At 41.3% G+C, this 21,611-nt stretch overlaps 2 protein-coding genes across 3 annotated transcripts; both read left to right on the top strand.

Annotated features, from left to right (window-relative positions):
* The first annotated feature begins 124 nt into the window (after positions 1–124).
* On the top strand, positions 125–2,427 carry erh (ERH mRNA splicing and mitosis factor). The gene is made up of 4 exons (XM_070925796.1): positions 125–237; positions 702–789; positions 1,571–1,691; positions 1,800–2,427. Exons 1-4 carry the CDS (start codon positions 235–237, stop codon positions 1,900–1,902), a joined length of 315 nt encoding a protein of 104 aa, XP_070781897.1. The 5' UTR covers positions 125–234; the 3' UTR covers positions 1,903–2,427.
* Positions 2,428–2,988: 561 nt separating this feature from the next.
* On the top strand, positions 2,989–14,597 carry smek1 (SMEK homolog 1, suppressor of mek1 (Dictyostelium)). Of its 2 annotated transcripts, none has more exons than XM_070925465.1 (16): positions 2,989–3,168; positions 3,730–3,940; positions 4,176–4,231; positions 4,326–4,424; positions 4,573–5,190; positions 6,235–6,312; positions 6,413–6,529; positions 8,343–8,459; positions 8,568–8,699; positions 9,222–9,324; positions 9,425–9,583; positions 9,738–9,907; positions 10,624–10,763; positions 11,463–11,653; positions 12,566–12,777; positions 13,509–14,597. In XM_070925465.1, exons 2-16 carry the CDS (start codon positions 3,799–3,801, stop codon positions 13,629–13,631), a joined length of 2,457 nt encoding a protein of 818 aa, XP_070781566.1. In that variant the 5' UTR covers positions 2,989–3,168; positions 3,730–3,798; the 3' UTR covers positions 13,632–14,597. The 2 variants fall into 2 exon arrangements, with proteins under 2 accessions (XP_070781566.1, XP_070781565.1); XM_070925464.1 differs by having other exon boundaries at positions 10,621–10,763.
* Positions 14,598–21,611: the final 7,014 nt, after the last annotated feature.

Genomic DNA, 21,611 nt, shown 5'->3' with positions numbered 1-21,611 from the left:
CAGTTTATGAAATATGAGGCATTTTTATATATTATTAATAGACTTTTATTTTGAAACAAAAACTTTATTTTGAAGACACTTCACTTTACAACCGGAAAAGGACTTCTTTCATTTCCCCTGCATATTTTTCTTCAAACAGCTACATCGCACAGGGCATTAAGAAGCAATAAACAACGATTTTTTTTGCAGTTTTGCATTCTCAATAAATAGACAGGGTCTGCGGTCAGCACAAGCATGGTAAGGGTGTTGTTTGTTTCACGTTTTAATAGGTAAAACTCGCAGTGTTAGCTATATTAGGTCCTGTTAATCCACCATAACGTTAGCTAAGAAAACCTACGAGGCTAACGTTTATTTTGTCCATTTTTTTCTGTTGCTTTTAACACTTGTGTTGACGTTAACGCTTAAATTACTCATCTCTGTATGTTAGTCTACACATGAATAAAGTATGTGGGATCTTTTGTGAAAAACTAGCTATTACGTTAACGTTACAGTCTTGCTAAAAAACTAGCGTTTTCCTCCTGTGTGAAAACCTCTGGGTTAAGGTTACACGTAATGCTTTATGTATCAGAGAAAAAAACACAAAACTGCCTGTGTGTGTGTGTGTGTGTGTGTATATATATATATATATATATATATATCCAGGTGATGTGGTGTGATATCACATTATTGTGTGTATTAAATATTATTAATCATTTTTACAGTCGCATACAATTTTGCTTGTCCAACCAACCAAGAGACCTGAGGGCCGCACATACGCTGACTATGAGTCAGTGAATGAATGTATGGAAGGTGAGTCTTCAGCTATTCAATAGTTTTCACTATTAAGTCACGGTGCTATTTTATCTTTACCTTTTGTTGTAATAAGTAGCCTAAAATCATATTGCTATTAGCACCATTACATCTTTTTTTCAATAGTATTCCTCAGAGAGGCCACTGAAATAATTTAATTTAATTTAATTTTTGCTAGAAGCATAGTAATGGCTTGGTGTCATCATTTGGAGTGTAAGCTCACTAAATATCTTATTTATCTCTATCTCTTATCTCTAAGACTATTTACAGTTTATGATCTGTGTGAGCCAATGGGAAAGCCTTTTAGTGCATGTGTATAACAATGTTAAGTATAAATGTTTTTATACTTATTTTGTAATTTTTTTGTTATTGAATGGTAAGTGTGACATGTTGGAACACACAATGTGCACAATAAACTGGAGTTGTATAATATATGCATATATATATAATATTTCAGCTGCAACCTAGTCTGTTGAACTACAGAGTGCCACCAGAGTCATCACTGCTAACTTCTGTTTATCATAGATGCCCAATGTGGCAAAACAATTAGTTGGTTGTCAAGATTTATCAATTCAGTTTCATGATTTCATTCCTTTTATTAATCCTTTCTTATTTCTCCTGTCACTCTCCCCTTTTAGGGAAATCTGTAGTGTTGTTATTGACTTTACTGTCTCTTGAATTAACCTTGTTACATTGTTGTGACAACTATCAATTTTCTTTTGATGCACACACTTGGAAATGGTTTTGCTTCCATTCAGCATGTCTTGCACCTCCCTTCCAGGTGTTTGCAAAATGTATGAAGAACATCTTAAGAGGATGAATCCAAACAGTCCCTCCATCACTTATGACATTAGTCAGTTGTTTGACTTTATTGACGACTTGGCAGATCTGAGCTGTCTTGTGTAAGTATGATTTGGCTGGTAATCTCCTGTTGATTTGAATGAAAACCAACCTTGCATTGAATGTGTTGATCGCTTCCAGTAAAAAATATAATTTTCATTTGTACACAGGTACAGAGCTGACACTCAAACATACCAACCATACAACAAAGACTGGATCAAGGAAAAGATATATGTCCTGCTGCGGCGTCAGGCTCAGCAGGCAGCAAAGTAAAGGCATCAGTGAGGAGTTTTCTGCTACACACACTTTGAAGGACTTTACTGTACATTGGGAAAGGATGGGGTTTGAAAAGGGGGTAAAATCAGAAATTTTGGGCTTTATATAGAAATGGAGTCGTGCTTGGCAGCGTGTTTTTAATTTGTTACACTATGATGAGAGTGGGTCTAATGGCTGCAAGGACTAACTTATTGATGGAGAGGGATCCCTGCTCGGAGAAACGCTCCTCAGGATAGATTAAAAAACATTTTGGTTAGTCAAATTTTTAGTAGTGTACTTTCAGTTTCCCTAAGTTATGTGATGTTTTTTTTTTATATACCTTTACTTTTTTAAAGCAGGTGATTTGTTTTTGAATGAGATAAATGTCTGCAGACTGACTTACCCATTCATTTAACTGATCCCAGAAGATTTATTTTCCATATTTCATCTGTTATTACTTTTGTTATTATAGCCTACCATCGTGTAAAATACTGTTTTTGTAAACATTTTGCGTTTGTGTAGGATCTGATTTCAACTATTCCTGTTGCTGTTTTATTTGATTCAAACAAAATAAAACTAATGTTCTCTGACTGGTCTCCACTCGTGCATATGTAACTGTTGGCACAATGAGAAATACATTTCCCTGTTAATTCAGTGTCTCAGTATAGAAATTGCTGGTCGACAAATATCTACAACTCTGTGGATCCAAGTATGTGTCAAATGATTGGACTAGCGGATCAATATGATGAGAGTGGCTGGATGGTAAGTTATCTATATAAAAGATATCGGATGAATGATGTTGCAAAAGCCTCTCCACGAGTAATGTCTGCTGATCACCATTAGAAGTGAAATTTCATTTCTGTTATGCTACTGTCTCTTTAAATGTGGCGGGCTGCCCTGTTGTTGCTGTGCTGGAAACCCCGTACTGACTCTGAAGGGACCCAAGATGGCTGAATACTCACGGGGGGGCAGTTAGCAATTATCTGAGCAAGACGTCGGGAATGAATGGCAAATAGCATTATAATGTAAAGCGCAACATTGAAGAAATTATACGACTACAGTTTGTTGGTTTGCATAATTTTGGGGAATGCATGAATACCAGTAAGGAGAGAGCGGTCTCTCCGCGGCCCCGAGCCAGAACATGGCGGAAGACTTGGGGAAGAAATAGCAGCTAACGCTAGCTAGCTGGCGTATTATTCAGACACAATTGGAAACATTGGTCCAGGGTAAACACGGTGTCTGCGGTCCGCAAGTGTGAAATAATGTTATCGGTGCACAGCTCTGGTAATTTTGCTTCAAATAGTTGTTTAATATTGAATATGTGGAGCGTAGGCAGTTAGCGTACAAGCTAGCTAGTTAACTCGTTAGGTTTGCTAGCTAACGCAACTGACAAACGTTGCCCGCAAGCGTACAAAGTGTACTAACAAGCAGGTAGAGTGTTTTGGGAGACAGAGATCGTAACGGTGGGGCTTATTCTGAATACTCCCCTCTCGACTGTGTGCTAGGACTTTGCCATGTCTGTCAGCCCTTGTTTTGTAGATTAACACGGTAGCTAACGTCAATGCCCTCCGCACTGTAAATTAGACTGTCGTTAGCTTGCTACAATGGTCTGTAAGCTGATTTTGTGTGGCGCGTTGCCTATAACCCCGGCGAGATAAGTTTTGAGGCAGCACGTTAAAATAATCAGATATTGTAGTTGTAACTGCAGAATCGATCGGGGAATATTCCTAGATACTCGTCCAGGTATTTCACTGTCACGATTCTTCAAAGAACTGTTAGCCTGGTTGACCCCCCTGACGCTAGTGAAGTTAAGTAAAAAGTGAATTGAAGTTGTGGCGTTACTAGGTGAAGCAGACACCCTGTAAACGTCAAGAAGGTCCGGGAGGGGGAAACCGGTTACAACTAACTGCCAGGATGACGGACACTCGTCGACGAGTCAAAGTCTATACCCTCAATGAGGACAGACAGTGGGATGACCGTGGGACCGGGCACGTCTCCTCGGGCTATGTGGAGCGTTTGAAAGGCACGTCTCTACTGGTGCGAGCAGAGAGTGATGGTAAGGCGAATTAGAGATTACCTGCAGTGTTTTGGCCACCGTAATAGTTGATCAATAATAACCACGTGAACGATTGCTTCCATACGGACTTTGTTGTATTTTAACCAGCTGTATCAGCTGGAATCATGCATGTAACCCTCACTTGTATGTAGCTCATACCCTAACCTAATTTACACTCCGACATGGAATTAATTTTGACAAAACTTATGGGCCACCTTTGTTTTTAACCTGACAGGTTCCCTACTGCTGGAGTCCAAAATCAATCCAAACACAGCCTACCAGAAACAACAGGTCAGCACATAGCATGGTGCAGTATACTCATGTAGAATATGGATTTTCCTTATCTATGTGCAATTGTAAATTGGCTTTTTTTTCTTTTGGAAAGGATACATTGATAGTATGGTCAGAGGCTGAAAATTATGATCTGGCACTCAGCTTCCAGGAGAAGGCTGGCTGTGATGAAATCTGGGAGAAAATATGCCAGGTACTGCTCTTCTCTTTGTGTGGGTGTTTGTTTGTCTGCTCCATGTGTGCATGCATTTGATATCAAGTGTGTTTGAGTGTCCCGGGTGATAGGGATTTCTGTTACAAGTCACATCCTACATCACTCATATGTTTGACTCATTGTTAAGGTGCAGGGAAAGGACCCATCAGTGGATATCACCCAGGATGTGGTGGATGAGTCTGAGGAGGAACGCTTTGACGACATGTCGTCGCCAGGTTTGGAGTTGCCACCATGTGAACTGAACCGCTTGGAGGACCTGGCTGAGCTGGTGGCTTCCTCACTCCCATCACCACTGCGGCGCGAGAAACTGGCACTGGCTGTGGAGAACGAGGGCTACATTCGCAAGCTCCTGGAACTATTCCGTGTGTGTGAGGATTTGGAAAACAGAGAGGGACTGCACCACCTGTATGAAATCATTAAAGGCATCTTCCTGCTCAATCGTACTGCACTCTTTGAGGTTATGTTCTCTGATGAATGCATTATGGACGTCATTGGTTGTCTGGAGTTTGACCCAGCTCTCCCGCAGCCACGGCGGCATAGGGAGTTTCTAACAAAGACAGCCCGCTTTAAGGAGGTGATCCCCATCTCTGATCCTGAACTGCGTCAGAAAATACACCAGACGTATCGGGTGCAGTATATTCAGGACATGGTGCTGCCCACACCCTCTGTTTTTGAGGAAAACATGCTGTCCACCCTGCACTCCTTCATCTTCTTCAACAAGGTGGAGATTGTGGGCATGCTACAGGTGAGATAGGCATGTATTATAAAGTTTGCCAGTGAAGGGTATTTGTTATTATTTCCACCACATTTTAACACAAATCGTTCTCACTGCAAAATCAAATGATACAAATGTATATGAGCTTAATACAAAGTTGCAAGTGAATACAAGTTTTACAAAGAAACAACCCTGTCATAGTATCTAACATCAAATTGCACACATACGAGAATATGTTTAAAATAGTATTTATGCAGTGAGGACTGGAAATTACAGTAATTGTAGGATTGGACAAAGGTTTTATTTTTGGCTGATTGTGCTTTATCCAGTCTGAGTTTGTCTGCTAGTCTTTTATGATCATGTGATCTTTGTGTTTTGTACTGTGTCAACTCAGCAGTGTTTATGTATGGCTGTCTCCATAGAGATGGAGAAGTGTTGTGTAAATCAGTTATGCTGCGCTAGAGGAAAACTGAAACGGGCTTGCTGTTGACTCTGGTACGCTGTGCTGTGTGAAATTCTGAAGTCAAACACTACTGATATGAACCTTTCCTTCCTCACTTACAACGAGGCAGTCTTGTCAAGCCAAAATTAACAGACCAAGTGCTTTATTCAATTAAACTAGCACTTGATATACTGCATTGTAGACATCATTGAATGGAGTGTAAAAGTAACCATATGTATATAACCCATCTGGAAAATCCTTAAAAAATGGTTTTATACAGTAGATTTTCTTTCATATAAACTGCAGTAGTTCTAAATAACAGTGTACAAAATATATGTTTTGGATTTCTAGTTGTGAGTTGAATGAGGTGTTTATAATGACAGACGATGTCACACTATAACTTGAAAATCAGTCATTGGTAAATTCGGTGGATGTTAGTTTTGTTTCCTGGTTATCTGTATCTGACTTGTATCATTGTAGAGCAGCAACAACTTTCTTACAATATATTTAGCGGAGTGTACAATTGGCCCTAGATAAGTGTGAGGGTCAAGGGTGATTTTTCCATATCCTGATATGTTGACCCTCTATGTGATACTCACCCCCTCTTATCTCCACTTCACTTTTGATGTCAGGACGACGAGAAGTTCCTGACAGACCTCTTTGCACAGCTAACAGATGAAGCTACAGATGACGACAAAAGACATGAACTGGTATGTCAGAACTTCATTAGAGATTGTTTTTATCAAATACTGTTCTCATTTTTCTCCCTGTCCCTTGTTTCTTAGAGCCGTGTTTGTTTCTTCCTTGTAGGTGAACTTCCTAAAGGAATTCTGTGCATTCTCACAAACGTTACAACCTCAAAACAGAGACGCCTTTTTCAAGACATTGTCAAACATGGGCATTCTACCTGCACTAGAGGTCATACTGGTGAGTGCAGCAACTGTAACATAAATCAGAATTAAGGCAAGGTTGCTCGGACATACACAGAATTTGGCTCAGTGTCAGTAGCCTTGGTACTGGGACGGCCCTTTTTTTGCATTAGGACCATTCAATATGCCTTGAATTAAATGACATACTCCTAGTAGAGAAATATGAAGCATAACAGACAGTGAAGATGATATTGGAGTCTTTGCATTATGTTGATATGTGTGCATCTATTCCATACAATGCTATTTGGTTACTATGGATTGTGCACATCAGAATCAGACTCTGTGGTATTAAATTACATTGTGTTGTGACTGAGGAGGCTATTTTATGATTTATATTTTTTTCTTGTTCAAGTGTATGACAAGTTTTAGTCTCTAGTTTAAGGACATTTCAGTACTTTCCATATGGACCATGACACAGCAGTTTCTTTCTTAAACAAGAACATTAACTTGTACCGCAATGAAACAAGCCAAATATTGTTCTTGTCTGTATAATGTTAAATCTTGAGGCTTGCCATACATTGAACATACATTGTTGACTACACACAAAAATAACAGCCATCAGGGTGACTGCTGCAGGTTGTCATGGTATTATTTGGTCTGAAGATGAAAGTATAGAAAGGAGCATTTTCAGGTTTTGGTTGCATCACAGCTGAATTCTCCTCCCAAGTCTTGTCAGAGACTTATTGAACTGGTGCATCCAACCATACCTGGTTGTGTTATTTGTCAGGAGAATATGCTCTTAGCTTGGCTGGTGGCCACACTGAGATCCTGTTTCAGATATGCACATTCAGAGGTGGCAAGGCCTCCTCATCAGTTATGTGTGGATGTAAGTCTGACCAGAATGTTGATATTGCAAATACCTCTAGCTCTATAGATGCAAAAAAAAACCAAGAATAATAGGTAGACTGCTGTGTGTGTGTGTGTGTGTGTGTGTGTGTGTGTGTGTGTGTGTGTGTGTGTGTGTGAGAGAGTTCACAACCTGAAAAGAGGGGATTCTCTTATACCACTTTTCATTCAAGGATAATTTATTTTAGTAATTGGTAAAGTGATGTGGTCACAGATCAACAGAATTCACAAATGTCATATGTGGACAGATTGTGTCACATGATGAACTTAATTTACAGCTGACTTCAGTTTTGACAGTTTGGTACCTTACAAAACAACAATGTATTAAAACACTGCAGGTACGTTGCAACTGTCATGATATGCATCTCTTCTTGCCATCTCACCCCTTTTTCTGTCATGTTCAAATGGACAGTTTTTTATTTTGACATCTTCAGTCCCAGTTTTCCCAGTTTCACAGTTAGTTGGAGCAGTTACTTTGCTTTTAGTACCACACCAGTGACTGCAGAAGAATGGATCTGATACAAGAGAACAGATTAGACAGCCAAATTAACTTTGTTCTCAGACAAAATGAACTAGCAGGTTTTCCTGCATCTAGCCAGCCTCATGCAATTGGTTATGTTCTTATTTCTTTTACCCTACAGTGCAAACCACTATCCTGTTTGATTCAATTTTGTGAAAAACATAATCTTGAAATACAGAGCACTTGCAAGTTAGGGAAACATATCTAAACAAATACATAACGCAGATTAAAACCTCAAATAGTATGTTGATCACCAACACATGCTCATATGTTGAGATATGTGTACATCTTTGCACATACATACATACATACATATATATATATGTGAGAGTAATACTTGCGTCCCTTTCCTTCCTGTCCACACTCACCCTTAGAAGTAAATTGAGAAGAACAGAATCACTGACACAATCCACTGACAAATATATAATGTATGTTCATGAAACAGGGAATGGATGACGTTCAGGTGCGTGGGGCCGCCACAGATATTTTCTCCTATCTGGTGGAGTACAACCCCTCCATGGTACGAGAGTTCGTCATGCAGGAGTCTCAGCAGAATGATGATGTGAGTATATGAACAGAGTCAGCCAGAAATGTCAGAGAATGATATTCATTTATCACAGTGTATATTATTGAGTATTGTGATACTAATGAATATTTATTGGCCTTCCAGGACATTCTCCTGATCAACCTGATCATTGAACACATGATCTGTGATACAGACCCAGAGCTAGGTGGAGCAGTGCAGCTGATGGGCCTACTACGGACTCTGGTGGACCCTGAGAACATGCTGGCCACTGCAAATGTGAGTTTGCGGGATACTCCTAAACTTGTCAGTTTAAACTGACAATGACTTGACACTAAACCTGTGCACTTGGTACTTGGATCCAGCTTGTGCAGAAGCACGTCTGAACGTTTCATTTCTTTCTTTTTTTGTGGAGGCGTTGCTTGCTCAATTCAGTTCACTCAAACTGGATCAAGCAAAACACCTTTATGGTCCTCCAATTTCATTATAAAAGGCGCAAGACAAGAGTAAAGACAAGGAAATTCACCATTTTGTAGCCAAGAGTGAGGTAGCACTGGAAGGATGGGGTTATTACAAGATGCTAAACATACAAAAGAGAAAAATGTTATCCATATGTGTATATTGGCTAGAACAGAGTACAGATACAGATACAACAGTCACATCAGAAAAAGTTCTCATGTAGCTGAAAAAGTTGGCACTGGGCCTGAGCTCTGCTCCTTCACCATTGTGTAGGGCAGTGTAAAAACATCCATTGCAATAGATACCAAAGTTTTTTGTGCTTTCTCTTTTTTTCTTTTCCAGAAAACAGAAAAAACAGAGTTCCTGAGCTTCTTCTACAAGCACTGTATGCACGTCCTCTCAGCTCCACTACTGGCCAACACCACAGAGGAAAAACCTAGCAAAGGTAATGAATACCTGCGAGGTGTGTGTGTGAACATGTAAAATAACATTGAGATTAATGCACAAAGATTTTATGTTGCTTACTCCCTTTATTCTTCTGTTAGATGACTTTCAGACATCCCAGTTGCTGGCCTTGATTTTGGAGTTGCTGACTTTCTGTGTTGAGCACCACACCTATCACATCAAGAACTACATCATCAACAAGGACATTCTCAGGAGGGTATTGGTGCTCACTGCCTCTCAGCACGCCTTCCTGGCACTATGTGAGTCTCATATAATCACAACTAGATCTTCTTCTAGGTTCTTAGTACCTGTCAAATCGGACAATATTTAAAAACAATTTCACTTTTTAAAGTTAATTTTGAATATAAATTAGTTTGTTTTGAGCTCAGTTAATCTTTATCTTTGTGTACCCAGGTGCCCTGCGCTTCATGCGGAGGATCATTGGTCTGAAGGATGAATTCTACAATCGCTACATCATGAGAAACTTTCTATTTGAGCCCGTCATTAAGGCCTTCCTGAACAACGGCTCGCGCTACAATCTCATGAACTCAGCCATCATTGAGATGTTTGAGTATGTCCGTGTGGTGAGTGTCGCTTGAATTAATAATTAGTTTTGTCCAAATTATGTAACAATTAACAAGACTATTGTTCATTTTCATTTTAATAGAGCCACAAAACATTAATGTGAATATTAAATGAAATATTTCACATATAAAGGTGTCTGTCAGTGATTTTAGGATGGGAGCATTGTTTATGGTTATTGACATTTATGGCTCACAGGAGTACATACACTCGTTTACTGATTTCACCTCAACTGACGGAATACTTTTACAAATGTTTCATTCAGTTGTATGTTGTTGTTTTCTTTTCACTTTTCCATTTGGGCAAGTGATTAGGTAAATTGATTATCAGCCAGCCAGCCATTTTATACACCTCAAAGTACATATTCTTTTATATTTGGTCAAGTTTACACTGATTATAAATGTGAGTTGATAGATGTTATGATTTTTGTAATACATTTTTGATGCAATTCTCTGATCAGATCTGTAAAAAGAAACTAATGTTCGTAGGTTGTCAAACCATATCCTCAAAAGTGAAAACTGTTGCTACATGTAATGTTGATTGATTCATATTAACTTGTTTGGTGGGATCCCCCCTCTCTATTTCTCTCCCTTCCTCATTTTCTCCACTATTCATTCCTCTGTCTCTGTCCTAAATTCTAAACTACTCATCTTACCTTTCCATACTTCTACTCGGTCACTACACTCCTCTTTCTCTCTACTCCCATTGCTACCAGGAGGATGTGAAGTCTCTCACAGCTCATATAGTAGAGAACTACTGGAAGGCTCTGGAGGATGTGGACTACGTCCAAACATTCAAGGGCCTAAAGCTGCGGTATGAACAGCAGCGAGAGAGGCAAGACAACCCCAAACTGGATAGGTGAGAAAATCGAGACTAGACTACTACTACTACAACTATTACACTGTCACTAATGATTTAATGAGTGAGGCAATCCTTTGTCTGTGAGTGTGTCTCAAGTCGATATGACGTCCCAGTTAGAGAACTCACATTGATAAATCCTTGCACCTATATTTTTGTACAGACCACTTATACATTTCATATGCTTGTGGTTTACAATTGAAATGCCAACAGCTGCATTATAACATACCTGAATCTGTTCGGTCCTGGTACATTGGACAGTAGTGAGATCGGACTCAATGAAAGGATTGTCCATATATGCATGTAGATTACATACTGTACATGTGCACTCTGAGAAAAGAGCCTAAGAATCATCCTATGACTACATCTGTAAATTATGCAATACATGAGAAAACCATACAAAGGCCAAGGACTTAACTGAAACAACATTTGCATTGTATTTTATATTAAAGACCATATTGTTTTGGACAAATCATGCCCAGCACACTACAAGTGAAAGCCAGTTTATTTTATACTTAACAGTGTCTGTAGAAACTGTTAAATGTTGGACTAACAGATAGCTGCAGTTGTCAAGAGTTGTCACTCAGATTACGTGCAAAATACTCTTTGAGGGGAAAGCTGGTTTAAGAAGCTCTGCCTTTGATATGTTCTATGTGTATTTTGTTTTATGACCACTTAACGGTGCTTCATCCTCTCCAGCATGCGCTCCATCCTGAGGAACCACCGCTTTCGTCGTGATGCACGGACACTGGAAGATGAAGAGGAGATGTGGTTCAACACAGATGAGGATGACCTCGAGGATGGTGAGGCAGTTGTTCCTCCGTCTGACAAGATGAAGAGCGAGGAAGACCTCATGGAACCTATAAGCAAGTTCATGGAGAGAAAGAAATGTACGTATGGAAATGCAATGTTTTCAAATCTTAGTAGATACTTTGGCGTGAAACTGCGGTTGAAGAGAATCACATGTTGTAGTTGTTTATAACAGGACAGAATATTTGTCATAGTAATGGCTGATTGTTGGGAATCCCCTCTCTGGTATGTGGGGTTTCTAAATTGTTATGCAATTTAAAAAATGCAACCTTAAAATTTCAAAATATGAGGCTGCGCTTTTATGTGATTGTTATATCTATAAGTAGGAACAGGTAGTACTGAGGAGGGAATACTATCAGGTAATGAAGTGTGCTGTTGTGTGTTTGGATTGTCATTGCCTGGGACGATGGGGTACAGAAACAAACAAATTAATGAGGATATGAATGAAGCGAAATTTTCACAGGCAAAAAAGCAGATTTGTAACAAAAACAACATTGTGATTCGATTGCCTCAATGTGCCGGAGATCTGGTTGAACATTGAGTTCAAAGAGCTTTATTTACCAGCCCCAAATAGTCATCTGCAATTAGTCAACATGCCATTCTTTTCCATGTTATCTGCCAGATGTTTTCTGATGTTGTTTAGTGCTGCTTTAGGTGCAGTCATGATAAAAGTCCAGTACAGATGGTCATTTACCTGAAAGGTGCATGCATAAGTCCAGGTACTTCGAAGACATTTGTTTGCATTTTAGAGTATAATGTACACAAAACTGTAGTTGCATGTATTTGCTCGATTTGACATGGCTGTACCTGAACACACTCAGTCACTCAGAAACAGTTTGGTAGTCACTTGTTGTGACACAAACACAAACAATAAAAGGGAAATGTGTCTTGTGAAAGCGTTTTGTGGTTACAGAAGACACATTTTGTTCACCCATGAAGTGGTAAAGTGGAGAATGACCATTTCTTGTCCACCTCTCCCTCTCTACCCCCAGTGAAAGACACAGATGACAAAGAAGTACTGGGGAAGTCGAGCTTATCAGGCAGGCAGAACCCCAGCTTCAAGCTCGCCTTCTCTGGCTCAACTAAAACCAGCCTGTCCAGCCCTCCTTCATCTGCCTCATTGAACCCAGGTTCTCCGGGATCACCGGGTTCCCCGGGCTCAGGGGCACGGAGCTCACCCTCCACCACAACTGTAACCACAAAGGTACCTGTCAGCATGTTAATGGTAAAGGTGTGGGTCTTCAACTTAATTTGTTCTGTGAAAACAGTCGACTCATATTTAGTGTTATTGAGAGACAAAGTTTAAGGACAAAGCCAAAAAAATATTTGCACATTGTCTGTTATAAAACACTCATCAACTGAAAGAAAGGAAGAATTTGGTGGAAAGTGAGCTTTAACTATGAATCTTCACACTTAGACTGTCAATTTTCACACAACTCCCACCATACTTGTTTATTACAAAGAATGGTCATCACTAGATTTGTACTTGTTAGTCTCTCCCTCCATTTTCTCCTTCTAAATGAGGCTAAAAATGGCACATGAACAAAGCCACATGGTTTCCAGGTCAAGTTTACCAAAGATGGCAACATCACAAAAAGAGGAACAGAGAATGAGAATGATGCACAAGAGAGACCCATACAAGATAAAAGAGACGCAACAGTAACAAGTTACGAGATTAATTACAGACACAATTTGGGACAGTTGATTGAGCACTAAGGGCTGTTATTCCCAGGATTTATACATTTCTGCAATAGAGAGATGGGAGTGGTAGTGTTGTGAAAAGACATGGAACATATCCATCTACTACATTTACGGGTAGTATAGCCTAGCAAGCCCAAACCAGTCTACTTGGTAGCTTGTAGTGTTATCCTGACCAAATACTACTTTTAAGTGTTGTTTAAGTGATTTTTGATGTGTGTCTCTTCTGTTCTTCAGGGAGGTTTAGTGGGACTGGTGGACTATCCTGACGATGACGATGAGGAGGAAGAAGAGGAGGACGATGGGGAGAGTAAAGAGGACCCACTGCCACCTTCGAAGAAGTCTAAACTGAGCTCCTAAAGAATCTTCACTGTCTCAGCGTTTTCTCCGCTCAGACAGTTTCAGCGCATAGACCTAACACAGGAATGATCAAACTTGTAAACAAATTGAATGAATAAAAGCTACCCCCTCGTCGTCAGCGGGTGGCCAAAGGAGGAGCAGACTGAACGGATACAAAGCCTCCTCAGACTAGCCCACTTCATACAAGTGCCAATCAGGAAACCGGGAGTGAAAAACCGTCTGAAAAGTGGAATAGACGTGTGAAGGCTGGGGGAGAAAAGATCATGCTCAAAACATCGTCAGCAGACTCAGACAGTATGAGACTGGTTGGAGTTTGATGGCTTAGCAACTGGAGGAAAAGACCACATACAAAAACACGTGTACATGCAGAGTGAAATCCCAGAGAGCTCGCGGGCTCGGACCATAACCCACTGCCCCCCGCCCCCCCACTCAGGGAAGGACATCACAGCGGCCCAAATGGGCCAGCCAATTCAGACCCAGAACCACCACTCGCACCCCCCATCCCCCTCCTCAGAATTCACCTTCCTCCTTGTTTCTTTCTACTTCTTTTCTCCTTTGCTCTCTCTCCTTCTCTTTTGTCTGTTGCTTTTTGTCCTTTTTTTAAGTTAGTATATAGGACCAGACGGGAGGCAGCATGTGGCAAAGAGCTGTCCTTGTTGTCGTTTGATGATGTCATCAGTGTCGTCGTTCCTCAGCGGACGTTCTTTCTCTGAAGAGAAAAAAAGCCAGCAGTTTCCTCATTGTTTTCTTTTTGTTCTCTATTTGTCTCTCAATTGTTCTCCTGTTTTTTGTAAATGACAACAAAAAAGACCTGCCTTTAAATGTTCAGGACGTTTTCAGTCACACTTGAACAGGTTTTTAAAGACCTCAGTAGGTGAGCTAGTTTTACCCTTTTTGCCCTTTGAAACTGCAGATTTTTTGGAGAATTTGTAATCCCGTCTTGATTAAAGATTGAGTGGAATTCTAGATGTGATGAATTTTGTCATATCTTCTCATTTTTTTCCTTTTACATGAGTGTACACTTAGTTGTTCAGAATATTTGGGACCATTAAAATGATCTTTGCTGTAAGATGTCCTACTACCCTTTGTCATAATAACTCAAGTGTTTCCTTGCTGCATCGTGCTGTTATTGATTAGTCAGGGTTTCCTTAGCACTCCATGGCAAGTTTTTGACCTTATATCTGTAGCACAGACAATGCTGTTGGGTTCAACATGGTTCCACAAACTATTACCAGGCTACTCAACGCCACACTGTGAAGATCCCACTCTGAAACTGTAAAATTTAGACTCTTGGACCATTTGAAATTTTGGTGTCAGTTATTCCCTAGAACAAACTGATTTTGTGAAACCATGTAGAATGCAAAATATATGGTCAGATTTTCCTGGCTAGCACAAACATGATTTGATTCAACTTTCAAGATTTATTTCACACTTATCTTGGAGTTCTTCCAGCAATCAAATCAATACCATTTTATATTGTGAAAATCAGAGTCAGTTCTCCATTTAGTGCTTCATTTTAATTGTGGCTCTCAGCTGCTGATGTCTTGATGATCCACCAGGTGGCACCCTTAGTCCATAAAAAATGTCGAGAGGTGCGTTGCCTGTCCTCATGGGTCATGTCATCTGGACCTTGAAATTCTTACAGTAAATATGTTTGGGATGATGTCTTTTTAGAGCGTAGATTAACACTGTCTGAAAATATTTTGTGAGCATTTGATGCATCGATCTACCCATACAGTACTGGTTCAGTGCTATTGTACAGCACCAGACACTTTCAGTACTGTTTTAACAAAGACAGAAGGGTAAAAACTCAAATATGAAGTTTCAGATTGAGTATTTATCCTCAGCAATTTTCCAAGTTGACTAACTTCACATCCTGGAGGAAAAACAAGATTGTGTTGAAGTGAAAGAGTATACTTATAAGTGTGCTCTAGATGATTGTTGACAGTTTTCTACATGTGAATATGATTAATTTTACCCACGTATTTAACTAACTAACATTGTTTTGGTCAAAATTACTTATTCAGTTTGAGAAAAGGTAGTTTTGAAATACTCTTAATAAATACCTTTCCAGATTTTCAGTATCATAACTGAAAGCCACAGCACTCGTTGACCTAAAAGTGTTTTTTTTTTTTATTCTTTTTTTTACAATGAGTGAAAACAGTTTATGAAAAACGTCAGCACCTCCCAGCGTTTGCGGTCACCTCAGTGGGAGTTTGAGTACGACTCAAAAACAAACAGCATCAAGGCCACCGAGGAGTCACTGTGTTGTCCCTCCAAGTGCATTGTAGCCTTCAAACATTGCTTATTAATTAAAACCCAACAGAAGAGGATCACTCGGTGCTCAGCGTGCAGCGAGGGCCGTCACACAACGCCTATTAAGGCTCCCATTCACATGAAAGCCATCTCCAGACAACGGCAGCTTTTCAGGAGTAGCCCTCCCTGCCAGCCTCCGTTTGCTCCTCAGCAGGAGTGTGGCAGAGAGAGTGTGTGTGTGTGTGTGTGTGTGATCTCCCTCTTTGCCACTGGAGAGGCCAGCCTGCTCCTGGTGCCAGCCGCTGCTCCACCAGAATGCCGGCTCCACTTCCAGAGCCAAGGCGCTCACCCGGCTCTGCCCGCCTGTATGTCTGCCAGACTGAAGAGTCCCCATCGGTGACACTGCTGTCCAGCTTCCTGCTGGGCCAATGAAAAGCCTCTTTGACAGCTCTCTTGATTGGCTCGCCTCCTTAAGTGTCCGGGCTGCGGGCTGCCAGTTATCAACTTTCTCTGGATTGATCACATCAGTAGACATGCAATGCAAATGCTAACATTCATACAGCAGCACATGATGATGCAGTGCATGCAACATCGTGCTGCGTTCGGGCGAAGTTGTATCCATATTTTCATGAAACATAACCATAATTGCATATTGCAAGCAAGGGTGAAAGTAAGAATTATCCTGCTGGCATCCTCCCCAACACTTTGAGTCAACTCAAACACACCTCCAAATGTTTCGTAGCTCCTACCCTGTCAACACAGAGTGGTGTTATACAGTAGCCACAAGAACATAAGAATTGCTAAAGCCACTTTTGTTTTCTAAATCAATAACTTAGATGTACTTTATTGTATCCCATTTTGTCTCAAATAACATTTATGCTTGAGCTTGAGAGTTCATTCTTGACCTTGGAAACAGCAGTTGACAAAAACTCAAAGTCTGCTTGCTGCACTCACTTGTTCTGGAGCTTTTTTATAACAACCTAGGAAACTCAATCTGCTCGTGCTGACCTGTGTGATACAGTCAAAAGCTCCAGATCAAGCGAGCATACTGTTTTTGATTTTCAGTTTTGTACCTTTTAACCAGATCTTGTTTCAAGGATAAAAGTACACAAAGTTTAGAACATACAGTACAGTACAGTACCTGAAGACCACCAAAGGCATTTTAGCTCAGATGCTTTGGGGGCCCCTCAAATCTTATTGTCTTTCTCAAGTAGTTCATGGTACCTCTCCAGTATTTCACAGAAAAGCTAAAGTTAGAGAAAATCCAATCCAAATCCAAATGTATGTAGCAGAACTGCACTTTTCTTCTTTCCCGCCACATTAATCATCTTAAGGCCCCTCAGGTGTATCTTGTGACCCTTTGTGCTGGGACCTAGCTGTATTTAAAGTACTTAAAACTAGTTCCACCTTCAGTATTAATAATGTTACAGGGGCCGATTTTCTGCAAAACAAGTACTTTGAAATTTAGCTGGTAATACTTTTACTTCAGTAGGATTTTAAATGCAGGACTTTACATTGTTTTATTGGTACTTTTACTTAAATAAAGGATCTGAGTGCGTCTTCCACCACCGTCTTTCTCTCATTTGAACAACTTTTGGTTTCTTTCAGCCAGGTAGTAATTTGTTTTCAACCTTCTTTGTGCTGTTTTAAAATACACCAAACCTCTAAATAAATTACCTTTACTGTAATAAACAGTGGGTTAGTTGGTTCTTGACAAGTTCTTTTACAATTATCACAGCTCTCTTTTCAAGTATAAAAGGTCTATTTGTATTTGCAATGTACAGTAGGTCACACACAACTAGCACCGGCACGGTGAGACCCTCTGTAGGGGGCGGCACAGACCACTTCTGGGGACAAACTAGCAAGTCAGTAACTCAGGCCTTCTCCGTCAGGTAACAGGACGTCGTGATTGAAATAACTTGTAAAGTAGCTCACAAACTTTTTGTAACCTTAACTGATTAAAGTAAGAGTGAACTGACAAAACAGTGATCTATTATATTAATCCCATGTAATCCTGGTAACCAAGCCAGGATATGAAGTAGGAAATGAGGCACACATGCGGTTTTCGGAAACCTAGCCGAGGTTGTCAAAACACCCGCACAGAGTCCAGCCTCATGTCTCCCCGCCGAGCCAGGCGTCGCGGCAGACAATGACCCGTGTTTCCCCGGGACAAAGTGCTCTCTGTGTCCGCCGGAGCTCCCCCGCTTTAATGGGGGTGATTGGCCGTGTTCCGCGCAGCACGTCCGCCGCTGCGTGTGATTAATCACCGTGTTAAACGCTGGAGCTCAGCGTCCCCGAGGTGGAGAGAGGGCGGCGGGCCGACAGGGACCCCGGGCAGCCGGGACGCCCCGGGTCAGCATCCGTCGGTAGCAAATGAAAGAGTGGAGAAAAGTCATCATCCGTCACATCTGGTTTACATTAAGTCAGAGAGGTGAGATCCAGTGAGGAACACAAGTCCACCGTACTTTTCATGAGCTCCCCTTTTAGCTGGGTTTCTGAACTGATGTCTGACAAATGCATTACGTCAAGAGGCAACATCCTAATATTCAGTATATCCTAAGTCTGTGCATGTAGGCCTAGTTTTTCTATATAAAATATGTCTTACTAGACATGGATCACGCCCACAAGTAGGCCCATTTCTTGGTTTGAAAGTCATGATGCTACACTAACTAGCCTGCCTAATGATTATGGCCTTTTCTAAACACAATGTGTCCTCTCTGCAAAGTTGTTCGCTGCTTAAATGCATTGAAGATTGAAGCCCAGTGCAGTTATTCTCAACCTTTTTTGGCTTGTGACACCTAAATGCTAAAGTCTAGAGGTGAAGTGATGACTTGATTACTTGAAAATGACTTGAAATTAATCTGCAACAACGTTGACATTTGGTTAGTTTTTTAAACAAAAATGTGCTGGTTCAAGCCTCTGAAATGTGAAGATTTCCTGCTGTAGTTTGCCTCACGCGATAGTAAATTGAATATCCTTGAATTTGGAACTGTTGTTCGGACTTTTGAAGACGTCGTATTCGCCTCTGGGAAATTGTGATTGGTTTTTTTCCACTATTTTCTGACATTTTACTTATTCAAAAAAGTATTCAATAATGAAAGCCCTCTTGCGACCCCTTCATAGCTCATTTCCATAGGATGGACATTAATTATGGACCTAAGTCATTTTTCCCTCTTGGATTGTTTCACTTGAAGGGTTAGACAAAGCCAGAGGTAATGTATGTCATTTGTTGCAACAGAAATATGTTTTTATCTTCATTATCCCCTTAATCACATCCGTGACCCTTTAGATTTATCTTGGGAGCCTTTGGAGGGGGTCTCAATCCCTACGTTGGGACCCACTCTCTGCACATATGCCTGCTGGCTCTGCTCATAACTTACATTCACTGCAGCTCAACACTTAAGTTCAGAGCAGATACAACTGTTCCTAAATGTGCACCATAAACCAGCAGTAAGCCCATGCTTCCTTTGTTTCTTGGTAGCAGGCCATGGTCCCTTCATAACTCTTGTCGCTCTAAATCAAAGATAAATGATGAGCTTTCCCATGGAAGCGTTGGGAAGTGGAAGTCTTTGGGGCTGATCTGCCATTGCTAAATGTTAAGTGGTTGGTATTGTGCCTCAGCATGGGGCACAGGAAACATGGATGTGAATGCAAGAGCTCTTGGGCTGCGTGTTAAATGAAAATGTCACAGTGATAAAGAGCGCACCTTCCGCACACAGGAGTGTGTGCATGTGTGTGTGAGATGGGTCGGAAGTATACTCGGGAGGCACGCTGTAAATCTACACCATGAGCTGCAGATAGCTGGTCACACACATGCGTACACACTTGGATCTATTCCTAGAAGCAGCATACTTTCCAGGAGTTTACATTTAATGGTGCTCCAGTAATGTGGAGTCACACATAGGGATGTAGTAGATAAAATCCCCACCCATATAAATTTCTGCGCCTATTAAAAGTGCGTAAAACTCACACTGAATAAAATAAAACCGACTTCACCAGCCCTCTGGGCACGTATAGCGCCCTGAGCTGGAGGTGTTATTTGAAATGAGGCTGTGCAGCAGAGCGCTGGGAAACAGAATGGCTTCTGTGGAGGAAAACGCAGAGAGAGGCAGACATCCAACATGTAAAAATCACCCAGGGCAAGAAGGTGAATGACCAAATCATGATGCCTGGGCTATTGAATTTACTTCACATAATGTAGCATGAATGAAGCCCTTAAACGTATCAGTTTCCAGTCAATAAACAGGGGAATCGGACGCATGGTTCAGCAGGAGTTGAACATGTGGGACCAGTCACACACACACATGCAGTGCCCCGGTCAGCGAGTCAGGATACTACTGTGTACATTAAACTCACCATTCAACTGAATAAATCTAGCCTCTAGCTATATGTTAATGTCTTGGCAGGCTTCAGGCTCTGGCCGGTAACACAAAACTAACCAAACAGAACTTTTTTCCCAAATACAGTAGCAGTCAAAATGGTGTTTGACATTTACAATTTGTGTCCACTTTTGTTTCCAGAGAGTCAATGCCTGTGTATAATCAAAACGGTTTGATTTTCTTTCTTCTTCCTCTTCTTCCTCGCAGCCGTGCCTGATGGCTCCTGCTGCTGGAGTGTCTGAAGGCTTTGACGGTGGCTCTGTGTCGTGTGGCGTTGGCGTCCGCATCGTGCCAGGCGGCGTGTGTGGTCAACAGGCGACTGGGAAGCTGTAGGGGAGCGCGAGGGCTGCGGGTCGAGGCAAAAGCCCCTCTGGTTCAAGTCAGTGCCTCGCCATGTATCTGTTCAGTGTCCGCCCTTCAGTTCTATTCATCTTATGTATTTCTGTCTCGATCTCTGGCTGACCTTGAATAACTTTTACCTACAGCACGCATGGCATGTGCCTCTTTTATGATTTTCTGCGTCCTGCAAAGACATATTCTAATCTACCCCCAACCCACCCCCTCACACACTTACACCTCATCTTTCTCCCCTCCCTCCCCTTGTGGCCTAGGGGCATATGGTTTGGCTGGGCAAGAGATAAGAGAGATGTGTCAGCCTGTGGTACTGAACAAACACATCTTTCATTTCACCCTTTCTTCCCTCCTCCTTTGACTCCTTTTCCCTGCCTTACTTCTTTCTCTTCTCCTCTCCTCTCCTTTTTCTTCCCTCCTCTCCTTTTTCTTCCCTCCTCTCCTCTCCCAATCTACTCACCTCTTTCGTCTCTGTGACGGCTGGGTACAATTAGGAGCGAAAAGCCTTTCGTCTTTTCGCGGAGAGAGACGATGTTATATTTGTGGGTGATGGAGAGGGGAAGAGAGGGAGAGAATGGGCTTCAGATGCTCTCTAGGAGTGAAGACGAGGGGGTGAAATGAGGGGCTAAAGGAGAAGAGACAGATCTCCTCATGCTGAATGAAAGGCCCTCTTTCCTCTCCTTCCTCCCTGGTAGGGCACATCAGAGGCATGCGCTCCTCGCTTTATGGAGGGAAAAGTGGTTTCCACCAAACTCTGCTTCCATTTATCTTTGGCTGCACACACACACACACACACACACGTCCACACATGCTCACATTTGTACGGCACATGCACACTCATGCACATACTGTACACATGCTGGATTTGCTTTGATTCCTGATTGCTTTGGTTTCTGCGGTGGCTTGATCAGGTTACTGTTCAAACTACGTGCCAAGCCAGTGTGTGTGTGTGTCTGTCTGAGCCTCTGTGTGTAGAAGTATGATGATAGTTCCT

This window comes from Enoplosus armatus, chromosome 19 (genome assembly GCF_043641665.1).
Source record: "Enoplosus armatus isolate fEnoArm2 chromosome 19, fEnoArm2.hap1, whole genome shotgun sequence".
Lineage (NCBI taxonomy): Eukaryota > Metazoa > Chordata > Actinopteri > Centrarchiformes > Enoplosidae > Enoplosus > Enoplosus armatus.
The sequence above is the reverse complement of the archived record's forward strand: the minus strand, read 5'-3'. Positions and strand labels throughout refer to the sequence as shown.